The 18,697-nt window shown below is 37.0% G+C and overlaps 2 protein-coding genes across 3 annotated transcripts in view; one reads left to right on the top strand and one right to left on the bottom strand.

Annotated features, from left to right (window-relative positions):
* The window catches only part of NUBPL (NUBP iron-sulfur cluster assembly factor, mitochondrial), a 252,526-nt gene that overhangs the window by 217,443 nt on the left and 16,386 nt on the right, over positions 1 to 18,697 (top strand). For both annotated transcript variants that reach the window (XM_061182427.1, XM_061182428.1), the window contains exon 8: positions 359 to 444. In XM_061182427.1, coding sequence (XP_061038410.1) covers positions 359 to 444 — 86 coding nt within the window. The remainder of the gene's footprint in view (positions 1 to 358; positions 445 to 18,697) is intronic.
* On the bottom strand, positions 17,854 to 18,569 carry LOC133085397 (ORM1-like protein 2). The gene has a single exon (XM_061182426.1). It carries the CDS (start codon positions 18,494 to 18,496, stop codon positions 18,212 to 18,214), a length of 285 nt encoding a protein of 94 aa, XP_061038409.1. The 5' UTR covers positions 18,497 to 18,569; the 3' UTR covers positions 17,854 to 18,211.

Consider the following 18,697-nt stretch of genomic DNA (forward strand, 5'->3'; position numbering starts at 1 on the left):
TGAATCCTTATTTTTGGGTCTCCCCAAGTAGGGTGTTAGGTTCTTGAAAGTGAAGCCTACCTTGTGCATCTTTTACGTAGCACATTGTCTGGAAAGGAGGAAGGTTCTGATGATATAGCTGTGATCTTGAATCACAGGTCAGTTGTAATTTTAAGAGTGAGGAGTCAAAAATAGGCAAGAGCAAAGTAGACATTTCCTTGTCTTTCCCATTCATATATGTGAAATTTATACAAATTACCTAAATAGTTAATATAGTAGACTCTTTTAGTGTGTAATCAACATAATTTTGGAAGTAATCTTTCCATAAGGAATTATATGATAGCATCATTTTGCTGTCTTTTTGTTTTCTTTTGGTTAGGAGCTGTGATTGTCTCCACACCCCAGGACATTGCGTTGATGGACGCACATAAGGGAGCTGAGATGTTTCGAAAAGTCCACGTGCCTGTAAGCATTTACACCTTCATTGTTGCAAAAATCTGAAACACTTCTAACTGAAAAAGCAAATCATTGAGAAATACAATCCAAATTTTAATTTAGTTCTGTGCAGAAATCTGTATGAACACCCTACTTCATTTTAATGGTTACTCTAAAAACACACATATAGGTGCAAACATGTATGCATGTTATATTAATCAAGGAGAATTCTAAAACATCCTTAAGGCATGAATTTTCTGAACAAGTACTACCTTTCTCAACTATTTGTAGCTATCACTGAAGAAAAAATAATAAGAGAATTTTAAGAAATTATTTAGGTAGATACACTTGAACAGATCACTGATGGGAAACAGGTGAAAAAGATAACTTTTTCCTTCTGTCTTCTACAGTTTAACTCATTTGTAACTCACCATTTTCTTGAAAGTATCTAAGAATTTTGTATACAAAAATGGCAAAAAAATAAAAAATATAAAAATAAGAGATGGAGTCAGAAGTGAAGTCTGTAAATAACTTGCATGCCATTAGGGGACTTAAATACATGCTAGAAGTATGCCATGAATTTTCCAGCAGCCACGGGGAAAGAAACATAGGACCATTATAAAACTGTCCATTTCCATGAGGTTAAAAAAAAGAGCTTGAAGCACTATTTACAATAGCCAAGACATGGAAGCAACCTAAATGTCCATCGACAGATGAATGGATAAAGAAGATATGGTGCATATATACAATGGAATATTACTCAGCCATCAAAAAGAATGAAATAATGCCATTTGCGCCTACATGGATGGACCTAGAGATTATCATACTAAGCGAAGTAACTCAGAAAGGGAAAGATAAATACCATATGATATCACTTATATGTGGAATCTAAAGTACAATACACATCAAGATATCTACGAAACAAAAACAGACTCAAAGACATAGAGAACAGACTCGTGGTTGCCAAGGGGGTGGGGGGGTAGGGGAGGGAAGGAACAGGTGTTTGGGATTAGCAGATGCAAACTATTACATACAGGATGGATAAACAACAAGGTCATACTGTATAGGACAGGGAACTATATTCAATATCTTGTGATAAACCATAATGGAAAAGAATATGAAAAAGAATATATATATATGTATATGTATGTATGTATAACTGAGTCACTTTGCTATATAGAAGAAATTAACACAACATTGTAAACCAACTATACTTCAATAAAATTTTTAAAAAAAAGCTTGATGCTCAAGAGAAGCAGAGGTGAGAGAAGAGAGGCATAACTCTCTAGGTCCTCAGAAATAAAAGAAACCCTGTATGTAATGAACACATTTTTGTCACCTTTGTAACCATAAATAGAGGGTTCTTCCTCCTAGTGTGCCTCATCAAAATCAAGTGGACTTGTGCTAGAGAGTGGTTTAGAACAAGCATTTCAGTAAGAAGCCAACGTGATGCTTCCATCTCTATGGCTCCTAGTGGCCTTGCTTAATTCAGCGTTAGATTTTTGAGCTTATAGAGCAGAGCTTTTTGTTTTTATTTTTATTTTCCATGATGGTTTATTACAGGATATTGAGTATAGTTCCCTGTGCTATACAGTAGGAGCTTGTTGTTTATCCACTCTATATATAATAGTTTGCATCTGCTAACCCCAAACTCCCAATCCAAACCACACCCCCACAATCACAAGTCTGTACTCTATGTCTGTGACTCTGTTTCTGTTTCACAGATAAGTTCATTTGTGTCATACTTTAGATTCCACATATAAGTGATATTATATAGCATTTTTCTTTCTCTTTCTGACTTATTTTACTTAGTATGATAATCTCTAGGTCCATCCATGTAGGCGCAAATGGCATTATTTCATTCTTTTTGATGGCTGAGTAATATTCAATTGTATATATATACCACATCGTCTTTATCCATTCATCTGTCGATGGACATTTAGGTTGTTTCCATGTCTTGGCTATTGTAAATAGTGCTGCTATGAACATTGGGGTGTGTGTATTTTTTGAATTACAGTTTTGTCCAGATATATGGCCAGGAGTAGGATTGCTGGATCATACAGCAACTCTATTTTTAGTTTTTGAGGAACGTTCATACTGTTCTCCATAGTGGCTGCACCAACTTACATTCCCACCAACAGTATAGGAGAGTTCCTTTTTCTCCACACCCTCTCCAGCATTTGTTATATGAAGACTTTTTAATGATGGGCATTCTGTGATGGTATCTCTTTGTTAGTTTTGATTTGCATTTCTCTAATAATTAACGATGTTGAGCATCTTTTCATGTGCCTCTTGGCCGTCTGTATGTCTTCTTTGGAGAAATGTCTATTTAGGTCTTCTGCCCATTTTTTGATTGGGTTGTTTGGTTTTTTGTTGTTGAGTTGTATGAGCTGTTTGTATATTTTGGAAATTAAGCTCTTGTCAGTTGTATCATGTGCAAATATTTTCTCCCAGTCCATAGGTTGTCTTTTCATTTTGTTTATGGTTTCCTTTGCTGTGCAAAAGCTTGTAAGTTTGATTAGGTCCCATTTGTTTATTTTTCCTTTTATTTCTTTTGCCTTAGGAGACTGACCTAAGAAAACATTGCTACAGTTTATGTCAGAGAATGTTTTACCTATGTTCTCTTCTAGGAGTTTTATGGTGTGATGTCTTATATTTGTCTTTAAGCCATTTTGAGTTCATTTTTGTATATGATGTGAGGGTATGTTTTAACTTCGTTGATTTACATGTAGTTGTCCAGCTTTCCCAACACCATTTGCTGACTAGACTGTCATTGTACATTCTTGCTTCCTTTGTGAAAGATTAATTGACTCTAGGTGTGTGATTTTATTTCTGGCCTCTCTATTCTGTTCCATTGATCCGTATGTCTGTTTTTGTGCCTAGAGCAGAGCTTTTTAGACTGTAGCCAGGGATTAGCTTCAGAGGGTCTCATGATTCTCTCTCCTTCCCCATCCCCACCAAATTGTATACTTTGTGTTTGTTTTGGTATGGAGAGAGTTCTTCAATGAGAGCATGATGCAGTATAAGAACCAATGATGTATTAGAATGAATAGACTCTCAGGGAAGCTTTTGTAAATGTTTTTATCTCAGGGGAGCTTCTGAAAAGCATAAAATTGTAAAGTAGTGGAGTTGAGGTTATCCTCTTCAACAAGCACCTGTTCTCCCTTGCCAGTTAGTGCAGACCTGTACACAGTTAGTAAGCCATGGAGCTCTGGATGGATCAACATGCCCTTATGAAAATTGAGGACCCTGGTAAAGATGATGCCTGTGTGCTTACCTCCTAGATGATCTGAGGGTATTCTCACTAGCAGAGTTGGAAAATGTTTGAGGGCCTGATTTTATATGAGGATAAATGAGTGATAAAACCCCCCATGGTGTTCTATGTTTGAAGTTTAGCTTGGAAAAATTTTAAAGCAATGGTAACCAAATGCCCATTTCAGATAGAAAACTGTCTCAATGAAGCACTTAGTTGAACAGTATTATTTCCTATTATGCCCTCCAAGATAAACTAGATGCAAGTAATGCCTACTCAGATAACTAAATAAGGTTACTTATATGAGATTTTAAACTATAAATCAGCAAAAAGTTAGAGAGAGCTATCCACCAAAAATTATGAGAACAAATAATTCATAATCCTTCTTACTGCCACTTCAAGGTCAGGATAATAGCCATTCTATCAGCATTTAAGTGAATGCTTAGCTTCTCATTCTGTAAGATGAGGGTGGAGGCATGTGTCCAGCTCACTCTAAAGCATCATGAAATCCTTGAGAGGAAAGTTTTTAAAAGAGCAGAAGCCAGACTTTTGTTAGGTGGGTGCCACTGAAGGATAAAAGTTGAGGCTGTCAGCAAGGAAGTATTGTGAGGAAGTATTGCAGGTGAAGGATCTTGGGCTGCATAAGGCTCATAGGACTAGTGCAGGATTAGTTATGGAGTAAAGGAGCTGTTTGTGACATGAAAGTGGATGTCGGAGTGTAAGTTTCCAGAGTCGGAGCAGTCCTGGGTCACGACAAGGTACAGGATATGGTTGCTCATGGGTGTGCGGGGCTGAAGAGGAGTGGAAATGAAAGTCATTGGAAATGCATACTCCCTCTATTATTTTTTGACTCTTCCTATATCTTTATTATAGCCCTCCTTTTTCACCCGTTTTAGTTATTTGCCTTCTAAACAGCAAAAATTTGAAAAAGGAGGTAGAATGTCTTAATCATCTCTTAACCTGCAGAGCAAGACAGGTGCTCAGTAATCTTTGCAAGTGAATGAGTGAGAACTTTCCAGCAGAGAGCTCTGTAAGCAGTTGGAGGACAGCCACTGTATAGCTGCATTGTAAAAGGAATCCCGGCTTCCAGTAGGATGTGGATTTGATGACCTCTGAGATCCTTCTGGCACTCAGAGTCTGAAATTAGAAAGTGTTCCATAAATGCAAAGGAGAAATGTTATGCCTTGTGTATACCACTTTATTTCATTTTTTTCCTGGGTTTTAGTCTTGCTTTCTGTTTTCTCCCCTTTTGAAGTGCATTAGTTACCATGGAAACAATGATGTCTTTGGAATTCATTGGTATGGTCAGAGTTTATTAATGTCTACAAGAACATTTTGAAGTTAATTTAAATAATTTCTTAAAACTCAAGGCTGAGATAGGGAAAGGAGAAGAAGAGATGACTATTAAATTCTCTGTTCTCTGCCTGAAATGATATCAACTCTGCCAAATCCTTGATTATCTCAGTATTTGTAGATAGACTATTTTTTTAAAAATAATAAGAATTTTTCAATCTTACACATTTTTAATGGTGACTACTTTATGTGCTGTGTCATTCTCATCCATTTTTTTTAAACATTTTTATTGGAGTATATTGCTTTACAGTGTTGTGTTAGTTTCTGCTGTATAACAAAGTGAATCAGCTATACGTATACATATATCCCCATATACCCTCCCTCTTGAGTCTCCCTCCCACACTTCCTATCCCACCCCTCTAGGTGGTCACGAAGCACCGAGCTGATCTCCCTGTGCTATGCGGCTGCTTCCCACTAGCTATCTATTTTACATTTGATAGTGTATATGTGTCATTGCCACTCTCACTTCGTCCCAGCTTACCCTTCCCCCTCCCCATGTCCTCAAGTCCATTCTCTCCATCTGCATCTTTATTCCTGTCCTGCCCCTAGGTTCTTCAGAACCTTTTTTTTTTTTTTAGATTCCATATATACGTGTTAGCATACGGTATTTGTTTTTCTCTTTCTGGCTTACTTCACTCTGTATGACAGACTCTAGGTCCATCCACCTCACTACAAACAACTCAATTTCGTTTCTTTTTATGGCTGAGTAATATTCCATTGTATATATGTGCCACATCTTCTTTATCCATTCATCTGTCGATGGACACTTAGGTTGCTTCCATGTCCTGGCTATTGTAAATAGTGCTGCAATGAACATTGTAGTACATGACTCTTTTTGAATTGTGGTTTTCTCAGGGTATATGCCCAGCAGGGGATTGCTGGGTCATATGGTAGTTCTATTTTTAGTTTTTTAAGGAACCTCCATACTGTTCTCCATAGTGGTTGTATCAATTTACATTCCCACCAACAGTGCAAGAGGGTTCCCTTTTCTCTACACCCTCTCCAGCATTTATTGTTTGTAGATTTTTTTGATGCTGGCCATTCTGACCAGTGTGAGGTGATACCTCATTGTAGTTTTGATTTGAATTTCTCTGTTGATTAGTGATGTTGAGCATCCTTTCATGTGTTTGTTGGCAATCTGTATATCTTCTTTGGAGAAATGTCTATTTAGGTCTTCTGCCCATTTTTGGATTGGGTTGTTTGTTTTTCTGATACTGAGCTGCATGAGCTGCTTGTATATTTTGGAGATTAATCCTTTGTCAGTTGCTTCATTTGCAAATATTTTCTCGCATTCTGAGGGTTGTCTTTTCATCTTATTTATCTCATCCATTTTTGTTGCCTTCTTTTATAAGGGAAAACCAGGCACCTCAATCTGGAGCCCTTCCTCTACCATTTCAACTTTTAGAGTCACAGGGATTTCACTATCCAGCCCTTTCTTCTTAGATAATCTCCTTTCCAGCTCCTGAAAAGTATATTAAAGTATACTCTCTTATTCTTTCTGTACATAAGGGATCACTTAGTTAATATTAATTCAATAAATAGCTATTAGTTTATTCTACAAATATATATTTACTTATATTGAGTGCCTTCTATAAGCAAAGTACTATGGTAAGCTCCATTGGTGATTTAAAAAAAGGTGAGGATGAAGCCTTTTTCTTTAAGTACGTTATCATCTTGTAGACTAACTCCATTATGGTGCAGGGGCCCTAAATTCTGAGGGACATGAGAACACTTTTCTCTGGGCTATCAAGGAAGGTTTTCATGGAAAAGCCATGTTTTTTGTTTGTTTGTTTTTAATGTCCCTGTAATTTTGTACATGCTGGTCCCTTCCCTGAGAAGCCATTGTCAGTTCATATTCATTTTTCAAATCCCTGCTCAGGCATTACATCCTCTAGGAAGCTTTTCCCAAACTACCAGAAAAGGTTAATAATTTTTTCTCTGAACTACTTGAACATATATCTAGTTTGGCTCTTATCCCACTACAAGTTTACCTGTCAGTCCCAACAGAAGAATGTGAGCTCTTGGAGGGCAAGAAACATGCCTTAAAAATCCTTAAATGTTCACTACCTGGCATATAGCATGCATATGATGAATACTCCTCATACTGACATTTGACCTGGGATATAATGCCATCCACAATCTGCTATTCCCACCTCAAGGCCGCTCTGACTGGCATTATCTGTGCCACAGGCAAACTGGTCGTCTTTCACTTCTGGAAGATTTCCATAGTTTCTCTTCTCATGGACTTCAGCATGCTGTTTCCCCATTTGAGAACGCTTTACCCTCACTTTTCACCTGTAGCTCCTTTTTATCCTTTGGTGCTTAGATTGAACAGCTCTTTCTCTGGGGGACTTACCCTGACCCTGTTGACTAGGTAAGCTCTTTCTAGTGTATGATTTAGTAACACTCTGTTTCCCCTTTTGTAACTGTTTTCACATTTTGTCAGTACTTTCACATTTATAGTGCCATAAGGTCAGCTCCAACCACTGATCCCCTTCTGTGTTCAGAACATATAGCTGCTCACTAAATATATACTGAATGAATGAGTGGAGGAGGATTTTCATAGGTATATCACAGGACTGGGGGAGGGACAGAATTCAGTCTGAAAAGAATCAGGAAATCGCAGGTGTTCAGGGTTGTTCAGTTTGTCTATAGCTGAAGTGATATGTTTGGATATGTCTTTGCTAGGCCTAGGTTTAGTCAAGCTTTAGACACTAGACTAAGAAATTTGGACATTCTTCTTGAGATTTTTAGAGGCGTCCGTAAAGAATGCTGGATAGGAAATAGACAGTTAGAATGGATCTTTAAAAGGATTTAATATGATGGAGATGAATAGAAAGAATAGGAGCCAGGAGAGTGCGGAGGCAGTAAGGAAGCATTAGCAATGGTCACAGTCATTCACAGTGCAGGTTGTGACCCACAAATGAGTCAGGAAATCAATTCAGTGAGAGATGTAACCAAAGTTTTTAAACAATATCAAGGTAAATTGCCCTTAGGAAGAGAAAGTGTTATTTCATAGGGATATGGTCTCAGTCATAAACATATATACCTGTGTTTTTGTATCAGATCAAGATGTCAAATATTTTTCTTATAAGACAGTTTTAATAAGTTGGGAAAACACAAGTGTAGGTGATAGGCAGTAAGGGTCTGATTTAGAGTAATGGCAATGAAAATGGAAAGGGAAATAAATGTAATTGACATTTTGAAAGAAGAATAGACAGGCTTGGCAATTAATTACATAGAGTAGGGTGGTTAGAAAAAAAAAGGCAGAAATCAAAGGGATTTTGAGAGTTATGCTGCTGTTAATAAATCTACCAGGAGCTAGTTTTTTACTCAGGTTGACAGTGAACTAGAAATAAGAGGTTAGATTCTCAGTCACAAATCCCTGCCCTATTCTCTAAGGGTTGTGATTTAAAACTGTTTGGCAAGGAAGAGACTGGTAGAGAAAATGATTTGGTGTTGGCCTTTTTAGTACTATTCCCATCACATGATATATGTGACTGTCCCTTCTCCTCACCGAACCAGATTTTTTATTTATCTGTATATTTGTAGCCTCTTATACACAGATTTTTTAAAGCACATAGAGAGCTATATTCTTTAAGTATATCTTTTATGGTTGCAAATTAAATTACATTAGAAATTGTATTATAATTTTAAGACAATAGGGTACAGCTTACAGAGGCATTTTTACATAGTAGTTAAGAAGGGTGAGCTCAGGAGTCTAAATGCTAGAGTTCAAATCCTAGATCTGTCACTTTGTAGCAGTATGACCTGAGCAAGTTACTTAATCTGTGCCTCAGTTTTCTCATTCATAATATGGGAATTATAATAGTATTTCCCTCAGAGGGTTGAGGTGAGAAATAAGTGAGGGCTTAGTACAGTGTTTGGTACAATCTAAACACTCGATGTCAATATAATGTTATATAATTAATGTTTCTTATTATAATTGCTATCATGAAACATAAATTTATAGTTCATAGGTGTTTTTGTATTTGGCCTAGGTATTTTGACTAGTCTCTTTATTTGCTAATAAGAATTCTAACAAGAAATTTTTTAAAATTTAGATAAATAGTGTCTTTGAGATCTCCTTATTTCTTGAGTATTTTAGTTGAGCCTAAATTGTTCTCTAGATTTATTAAGTTGTTAAAGTTATTTAGAGTCTAAAATTCTGCATTATTTAAAATTTGTGTTATTTAATGTCAGCTAATTGCTGTCACAAGTAGACCTCAAAATTTATAATGATACAAATACAATAGACGCTTATTTCTTGCTCATGTAACAGTACTAGTATATTAACAGGTGAGCATGGTGGCTTTCTTCCACAAAGTCATTTAGGCTGTTGGAGCCTCTGCCATTTTAAAATGTGACTTCTAAGGTCACCATTGGGCCATCCTCATTTGAGCTAGCCAGAAGAGAAAGACAGTACATAGGTATGTCATGGGAGCTTTTTATGGATGAGGCCTGGTTGTGGCACACGTACTTACACTCTCATTCCCCCAACTAAAACTCTGTTATGTGATCACAGTCATGTCTCTCAAGGAGCCTGAGAAACATAGGTTAGCTATGTGCTAAGCTAGAAAGATGAGACCATGGATTTTGGTGAGCAGCTAGCTGTCTGTTCTATAGTTGACGTGGCAACAAATATATTAAAGCCTAATGCTGGTCACTGAACTTTTTTTTTTCTTATAATTAATTTTGAAAATTCTAGGGACTTCCCTGGTGGCGCAGAGGTTAAGAATCCGCCTGCCAATGCAGGGGACACGGGTTCGATCCCTGGTGCGGGAAGATCCCACATGCCGCAAAGCAACTAAGCCGGTGAGCCACAGCTACTGAGCCCACATGCCGCAACTACTGAAGCCCACGCACCTAGAGCCTGTGCTCCGCAGCAAGACAAGCCACCGCAATGAGAAGCCTCACACCCCAACGAAGAGTAGCCCCCGCTCACCGCAACTAGAGAAGGCCCGTGCGCAGCAACGAAGACCCAACACAGCCAAAAAAAAAAAAAGAGAGAGATAGAGAAAATTCTATAACTATTTCAGCCTTGCAAATAGTTAATTATTTTATAAAAGAGAGATAGGAATTTTGCTTTTGTCTTTAGCCAGCAGGTTTTCTTTTCCTGCTGGCTAAAAGCAAAAAAACAAAGAGTCCTACTGCAGTGTGGACTTTGTGGTATTTATTTGTAAGGGTTAATGATTATGTTGTCTCCTAAGAAAAATTAGGTGATCTTAGAAACTAAAATAGTTGATTCTTATCAATGTTTTTTTTCCGTTTTCCATTTTTATTACCAAAGACCCTACAAGTTGTTCTTAGTGATGAGGATCAGAATTGTAGTTTATTCTTTTTCTGGCACAGTCACCATTCATGGCAGTAGGTTATCCATTTGGACCAGGAGTTTCACATCTTCACCCTTGAATGCCTTCAAAACTTATGTGTTCATCATATCTGTCTCGGAGCTTGTTCAGCACCTAGTTTGTCTTTTGGACCCCAAAAGTTCTATTTTCTTTAATACCTCAAGCCTATCTACCTCACAAAACGATTTAGAAATAGGTAATCTTACATAAAAATGGAGGCAAGTGACACATTTATTCTTTTCATCCTTGAGCATAGTTTTTTCCTCTCCTATCATCAAGTTGTCTCACTTGATTCTTTGGGAAATTTAATACCTTTGATGTATTTAGAGAATCTTTCATTATTGGCTTTGCAGGCCTTGGAAGGTGCTGTTAGTATTCTTTCTAGGAATGCTATTTATTAGTTTGCACGTGATGTATCGCATGTGGCTTCCTTCTTCACAATTGGGTAATCTTTCCACTTTTGAAAAACGACTTTTCTTCAGTGACAATCTTTGTAAGACTGGGTAGGTAGCATTCTGCATCTCGGCCATAGTTGCATCTTAGAGACTGAAGATGTTTGCTCATTTTTGTCTTTCTCTAGCATCTCTCAGAAGTCCATATATGCTTTAAACGGGAATGCTGTTCTATGTGATTTATGTGAATTAAACTAATCTAACCCTCACAACAACCCTGTGAAGTAATAACATTATTTTCCCCATTTTGCAGATGAGGAAACTGTAGTACAGAGAGACTAAATAATTCGCATAAGGCTACCCATCTGTTTAGTGGGCCTCTGGGATCCTATCCTAAATGGTCTGCTTTCCAGAGCCCACATTCTTAATTGCTATTTCTGTGGATTATCTACAGTTGAGGTTTAGTAATGTGAATGTCGTAGAATATCACAGCATGAGAGATTAAGAGGAGTCTCCTTTAAATTTGCTTTCCTTTGGGGTCCTGATTGCCTAGGGCAAGTAAAGACAGAAAATTGGTGGATTGAAAAATGGGGAGGAGTTAAGGGGACCATAGGTTCTGTTGACAGTCAGGAGAGGTATACTGAGGGTGTTAAGGGAAAGGGGAGTTTCATAGCCAGGAGAAGGGAATGATGTCTGAGGCTCAGCTGCATCAGTGAATGATGAAGATGGTTCACATCAGGTCTTCCCTTATAACTGTGCTCTTAATTACTATTTTAAATCTCCCCACTGAACTGGATTGATTGGTCAATAGTTTTAGGCCATCTAGTTCCATGAACAAAATCCTGCAGTTCATTTACTTGTCATCTGGTTTTGTGACTTCCACACATAGACCCAGCTGATTTGAATTTTGGCTCTGTTATTCACTAACGGTGTGACCTTGAGCAAATAATTTAGCTTAAGTGTTTCGTGACCCATCTCATAGGTCGTTGTGGCAGTTAAGTGAGATTACATGTACAGTACTTTGCATAGGCCTTAGCACATGACATTGTGAAGGGTAGCTCTGAATGTTATTGTTACAGTGGTAGGTTTTAGAGATCATTACAATCCCTCATTTTAGAATTCAAGGCATGGAGAAGTTAAGTTGTACTTCATGGATCCAGAGGTAGTTAGTTGGTCCCTGAGAGGAGAATGAATTCAGGCCTCCCCATTAATTGTTTTTTCCATTACCAGACTACTTCTGAAAGAGAAAACAAGAACACCCATCTCATTTTTAAAAATTATAATATCTGTACACACGCTTCAAGGAATATACCAAAAACTGGTTCAAGACTAATGGAGAACTGAAAAGCACTTGTGAATCTAATCAATTTCATTTGTTATTATTCATTCTCTGTTTAACAGTGAGTTTTTCCTCTTCATTTTTTCTTAAATCATAGCTCTTAATCCTTGTGACAGGTTCCAACCGGCAAGAATTTAACCTGATTGTAACCTTGAAAAATTGGATTATATAGTAACCTGAAAATCTTGCTTGTTACTTACCTGAATCTGGGTTTAAAATGCCAAGAAGAAATTAAAATTGGGATCTTTTGAGCCTGCTTATTAATTCAATACATTAAGACACAAAAATCCAGTATTTCAGGGCAATGTTGATATTTCAAGACAGTCAATTTTTTAAAAGTTAATAAAAGAAGTATCCTTCTGAGCCAGTGATGGATTAGAATAATGTAAGAATAACATGCTAAAGGTTTGTGGTGGCTGATGTTAGACAGGCACGTAGCATTTACTTTTTTCAGTAAAACCAGCTGAGGTAAAAAGAAAAAAGGATCTTATACTTTGATGAGACATTAAAAAATGATTGAGCACGCTTACAGCTGCGTCTCAGTGGTATTATGTAAATTAAGCTGTGGCAAAGCAACTGTTTTCTAATGTTTCTACGATCAAAGGATGCACAAAATAGCTCTACAATAAACACAAACAGCTTAGCAACATATAAAGTATTCACATAATATAAGGCTTTTTGGGGGAGTGAGGGTAGGGGGTGGTCATGTAGATATGTATTCCTTCCTATTGAAAAGAAGAATTTTTATGAATAACATTGTAATATGGGCATTATAATCTTCTTTCTTATTACGTTAGCTCCCCCTGTTCAAAAATAATTGATTATAGAGGACTGCTCGTAAATGAAGAAGGCAGTGTTTTCTAATCTTTTTAATACTGGAAGCTCTCTTTTAAATTTTCTTCCAGCTAACCCCATGTTTTGAAAAAGTTGTTCAGCCACATAGTCTGCATATCTTAGGAAGTAATTTATTTTCTCTTTTCTAGTTAAATATACGTGTGTGTATGACTGTTGTATGAGCTTCTGAACAGAAAGAGATAACCACACATGAGTGTTAGCACACTCAGCTGATGTAATTTCAACTAAAAGCAAAGAAACTTGACAGTTTATCTGTCCTTAATAGTCTTAAAGGTAAATGTTTCATTTCTGTTCAATTTTTTAAAATATTCATAAATCACAGACCCTGATAATTTTTTTTTTTTGCATCTTTAGGACCTTAGAACAACATTAGGTAGGAGAACTATCAAAATAAGTTCTACAGTCAGCCTTTAGTTGTCAACAGTAGCACTGTGCAAGAGAAATATAATTCAAGCCACAAATGTGATTTTAAAGTTTTTAGTAGCCATTTTTTTAAAAATAGAAAAAGACAGGTGAAGTTAATTTTAATAGTATACTTAACTAAGTATATTGAAAATACTGTCATTTCAGCATGAAATCAATATAAAAATTGAGAATCAAGCAAAAAGGAATTGCATTTAAAAATACTAGGAATTCTGACAATTCAGTAGGAAAAGAACCACATAATCAATGGAAAAAATAGACAAGAGACCTGAACAGATACTTCACAGAGCAGAATATACAAATGACCAATAAACATGTAAAAATATGCTTAACTTCCTTACTAATTTTGGCAACACAAATTAAAACCACAGTGCACAGGAGAGCTGGGCACAGAGGCAGAATGAGAACAAACTGGAATGCACCTGTACCTCTGCACATTTCTGTCGCCACCTCTGCCCACAGGAAACCTTTAGAGTGTAAGGCCTAAGCCTACACCTTCTCTTCCCAAATCTCATGCCACTTTACCTGTGGTGAACTTTAACCAGGAGCCATATAAGGAAGGAAATTCTAGGAAATATAGTTCCTGGTATAAACAGATTGACAATTGAAAATCCAGCATAATGAGGTACTACTCCGTACTTACTATACTTGCCAAAATGAAAAAAGCCTGATGATACCAAATGTTGATGAAGCTGTGGCATAGCTGGAGTTCTCGTTCATTTGCTAGTGGGAGTATAAATTGGTAGAACTTTATTGGAAAACTGGCGTTTTTTTAACTGAAGTTAAATATGCATAACCTAATACCCAGCAAAAAAGACATGTATTAAAACATTCGGAGAAGCGTTGTTTATAAAAATCTGGAAACAACACGGATGATCTAACAAGAGAATGCATAACTGTGATATAGTCATCATGGAATCTTAGGACTCACTGAAAATGAACTACAGATGTACATGGTTTAGCTGGATGAATCATACAGACACAAAAGAATACATTGCATTATTACATTCATATCAAATTCAAGACAACAAAATTAATTTATGGTGTTAGAAATCAGGTTGTTCGTTTATACTTTTGGCAACGTTTTGGAGAGTATACAAGGAGACTTCTAGGGTGCTGGCAATGTTTTACTGACAGCATCATGGTAACATGGGCCTACTTTATGATAAGTCCATTCAGTCATGCACTTGTGATTTGTGTACTTTTTGTGCGTATTCATGATACACTTCAATGAAAAAGCTTAAAGAATAGCTTGTAAACTCTAAAAAATTATTGAGATATTTTACATTCTTTTACTTATACTAAGTCTTTGATATCCAGTGTGTATTTTACACTTACAGCACATCCCAATTCAGATTAGCCACATTTCGAGTGTTTAGTAGCCACATGTGAACTAGTGGCTACCTTATTAGACATTGATGGTCTAGAACTCCATCATTTCAGAGCTCTCTGGGCTTAGGCTTTTATTTCAGTTCTTTCCTTGGAGTGTCACGTGGAAAGAATAGGGAATTGTTCTTCCCAAAGACTTCATCTTAGTTTTACTACAACCTCTCTGCTTTTATAGAACATTTTCTATTTAAAACAGACAGTTATTTTTGCGTGCAGGTTCAGAAGATGCCCAATAAAACATCATCTTGATTATTTGTTCTTATTGCTTTATTGGCCACTGTTCACATGACCACCTTTTTTTAAAGCAAACGTTTTATTGAAGTCTGATACACATACACAGAAGGGCATAAATTGTGAGTGTATATAGCTCAATGAATTTTTGCAAAGTGAGCACACCCATTGCTTGTATTCAAGAAACAGAACATTACCAGCACCCCAGAAGCTCCTGCCTTGTGCCACCTTCTGATCACTACCCGCGAAGCGGAACCCAAATTATAACACCATAGATTAGTTTTATCTGTCTGTGCACTTAATATAAATGGAATAATAAGTATATGCTTTTGTGTGGCTTCTTTTGCTTAAAATTATGTTTGACAGCTTCACTCATACTGTTGACTGTAGCTATAGTTCTCTCATTCTCATTGCTGTGTAGCATTCAATGGTGTGAATATACCACAATTTATTTGTCCATTTTACTGATGATGGACATTTGTGTAGTTTTTCATTTTTGGATAATTAGTTATGAACACTTTTGTAATGTCTTTTGGTAACTGTTCACATTTTTTGTTAATGTATAACAGGGTGGAAATACTGTGCCTTAATATAGGCATACGTCACTTTAAGTAGGTAACTACAAAACAGTTTTCCAAAATGGTGTACCACTTTACACTCCACTGAAGCTATGAGTTTTAGCTGCTCCATGACCTCACCAACATTTGGTATTTGGGTTTTCTTTTTTTGGGGGGAGGGTTGGGTTGTTGTAGTCATAAGGATGTTTTTCTGTTCTAATCAGGTCTTAAGCATAAATGTATGGTATCTCGTTGCGGTTCTAATTTGCATTTCCCTGATGATAATTAAAATTGAACACTTTTTCTTACATTTATTTGTCTTTGGATATCTTCTTTTATGAAGTTCCTGTTAAGTCTCTTGCCCATTTCTCTGTTGTATTATCTGATTTTTTTTCCTTATTGATTTGTAGGAATTCTTTATATATTCTAGATAAAAGTCCTTTGTTATATATGTGCATTATAGATATCATCTTTTACTCTATAGCTTGCCTTTTTACTCTCTTAATTATGTCTTCTGATAAGTTATTAATTTTAAAGTAGTCGAATTTAACAAAAAATTTTCATTTATGTTTAGTGCTTCTTTGTGTCCTGCTAGAAAAATCTTTGCTTGCCTCCAAGGTTATAAGTTTATTTTGCTGTTTTCTTCCAAATGTGTTTTGTTTTATCTTTCATATTAGCTCTACAATCCATCTGTAATTAATATTTGTGTATGGTGTGAGATAGAAGGTTAAGATTCCTTATTTTCCATATGGATATCCAATTAACATTGCAGCACTGTGTCATCTCTATTATAAATTAGTGACTTCCACGTGTGAGTCTGTTCTGGGCTCACTCTTCTGTGCCGTTACAACTTTTTTTTTTAAGGAAAGTGGTATTTGTGTGGGAAGTTTTTGAGATGAAGGAATTCTAGAGTTAAGAGGAATTACTTTGTTCAAGGTAACCTAGGAAGCAGTATTAGGGCATTTATCCTTTAGCTAGGAGAATATTATCAGTAATAGAGCCAAGCTTAGGTATCACAACCTCTTAATTTCAAACATACAGAGGGTCGTTTGTCTCTAAATTGTTTTGATTATACATGCTAATTAATAAATGATGTTTGAAAATATATATATAATTATAGATATAGAGATTCTATCATGTATACTGTATATAGATATATAATAAATTATATAAATATATAGATATATAATATAAATTATCTGTACCTATATATAGATTTTATAATGTGTACTATATATAAATATATATTGTAAATCCTACGTATCTGTATATAGTACACGCTTATTACTATACTAATATGTTATTTTCATTATAACACACACACAAAATTGGAATTAAAAAGGAAATCATAAGGAAGAAATAGAAATTTTAATACTTTCTTCTTACACCCCTGTGTCAGCCAATATGGGCTGGATTATGTGTACTAACAACCCTCAAATTTCAGTGGCTTAAAACAACATGAGTTTATTTCTCTCATGCTACACGTCCGTTATGGTTTGGCTTTAACACTCCTCTGCATCGTTCTTACTCTGGCACCCAGGCTGATGGAGCAGCCACTTTCTGGAAGCTTGCTAGTCCCAGGGAGAGAGGGAAACATAATGGGGAATTAGCACTTAAAGCTTCTGCCTAGATGTGACACATGCCACTTCAGCTCACATTTCATCGTCCAGAACAAGTTACGTGTCCTCACCTAATTGCAAAGAAGAGAAATGCTAACCTTGTGCCCAGGAGAAAAATCCTATGCAGAGAACTGTGCAGGAGGAGACCTAGAGTATTTTAGACAGCACTAAAAACTATCACCTCTGAAATGACTGATTTCAGAGCACACAGCCCTGGATTTGTGTTTGTCTAAGAAAATAAACACACAAAGACAAGTCCTTTTAGTTTTTCCATTCCATGTTGTTTTAAAAACCCTACAGTCCTGAGAATTGAGTCTCCTACAACTATAGGCACAGTGGTCTCTCTTGCTTAAAACCCTTCAGTGGTGTCTCTGTACTCATACAACCCAGACACTAAACATGGCCTGCAAGCCTACCTTTCAGGCCTCATCTCGCACCACTCACCCCATACCTCAACTATACTGCCTTTCAGTTTCTTGAAGGAGACAGGAGACATGCTCCTACTTCTGTCTTGAGTGTGTTTCCTCCCTTTCTCCTTGTTTTTACCTGCTTATTCTTTAACTGTTAGATCAGACATTTCCTGCAGGAAGTCCTCTGTGACTCCAGGGTAGATAGAGTCCTCTCTTTTCTACAGTCTCATAATACTCTGTACTTTGCTTCTAGAGAAGCTGTTCCAGTTTTTTTTTTGAAAAAAATTACCTTTATTATAAGGAAAATACACAGTAAAACAGAGCTGGAAGGTGGTGGGAGTGGATGATATGGAAAAACTTAATCAACCAAAAAGCTGCCCAAACATGGCTTCCTGCTGTGGAGAGTGATTTGCCCCTTACCTCACCTGTCTTTCCTGAGTCAAAGAAACCTGCTCCTAGCAGGGCTGGGCCCAGGGAACCCCATTTTCCAATGAAAATTTGGGAAAGTTTGAGTTTCCACTGGGAGTTTGGGAAACATAGTTCTCAGGCTTTCAAGATATAGAAGACAGTATAGAAAAAGGAGGGATGTTACAGCCCTTTGTTCCAACGTCCCCAGCCCCATCCCTCAGTATTTGTTGATGCCAAAGAGACGGACCCCATGGAATTGGGGCAACTTGGGCAGCAGTACACTAAGCAGTGAGGCTGTGTTGATGAGGAAATGAGCAGCATCATACTTGGTGTAGAAGCTGGCCAGGAGGTAGAGTACAATGGGAGAGATGCTGAGGAATTTTCGGGAAGAGGTAAATTGGAGCCCGTAGTCCATCTGTTCCCAGTGTGTCAGTAGCCGAGCCTTTCCTTGGTCAGGGGTCTCAAAGGGTGTCCCTTTCACCGTATGTAGGAAGACATACATAGCCTGCCAGCTTCGGAAGCCCGTCCAGCTTGGGGCGCGGCGCTTGCTTCTACACCTGCGGTCTCCAGGAAGCAGCGGCCCCGGCCCATGTTCCAGTTTTTAAAATACATTTTTGCACTAATTTTTCAATCTGTTTCTCCAATTAGCGTGCAAGCTCCAAGTCTGTTTTGCTCACCACTATATGCTACTCCTTGTGTTTAG

This window comes from Eubalaena glacialis, chromosome 2 (assembly GCF_028564815.1).
Source record: "Eubalaena glacialis isolate mEubGla1 chromosome 2, mEubGla1.1.hap2.+ XY, whole genome shotgun sequence".
Classification (NCBI taxonomy): domain Eukaryota; kingdom Metazoa; phylum Chordata; class Mammalia; order Artiodactyla; family Balaenidae; genus Eubalaena; species Eubalaena glacialis.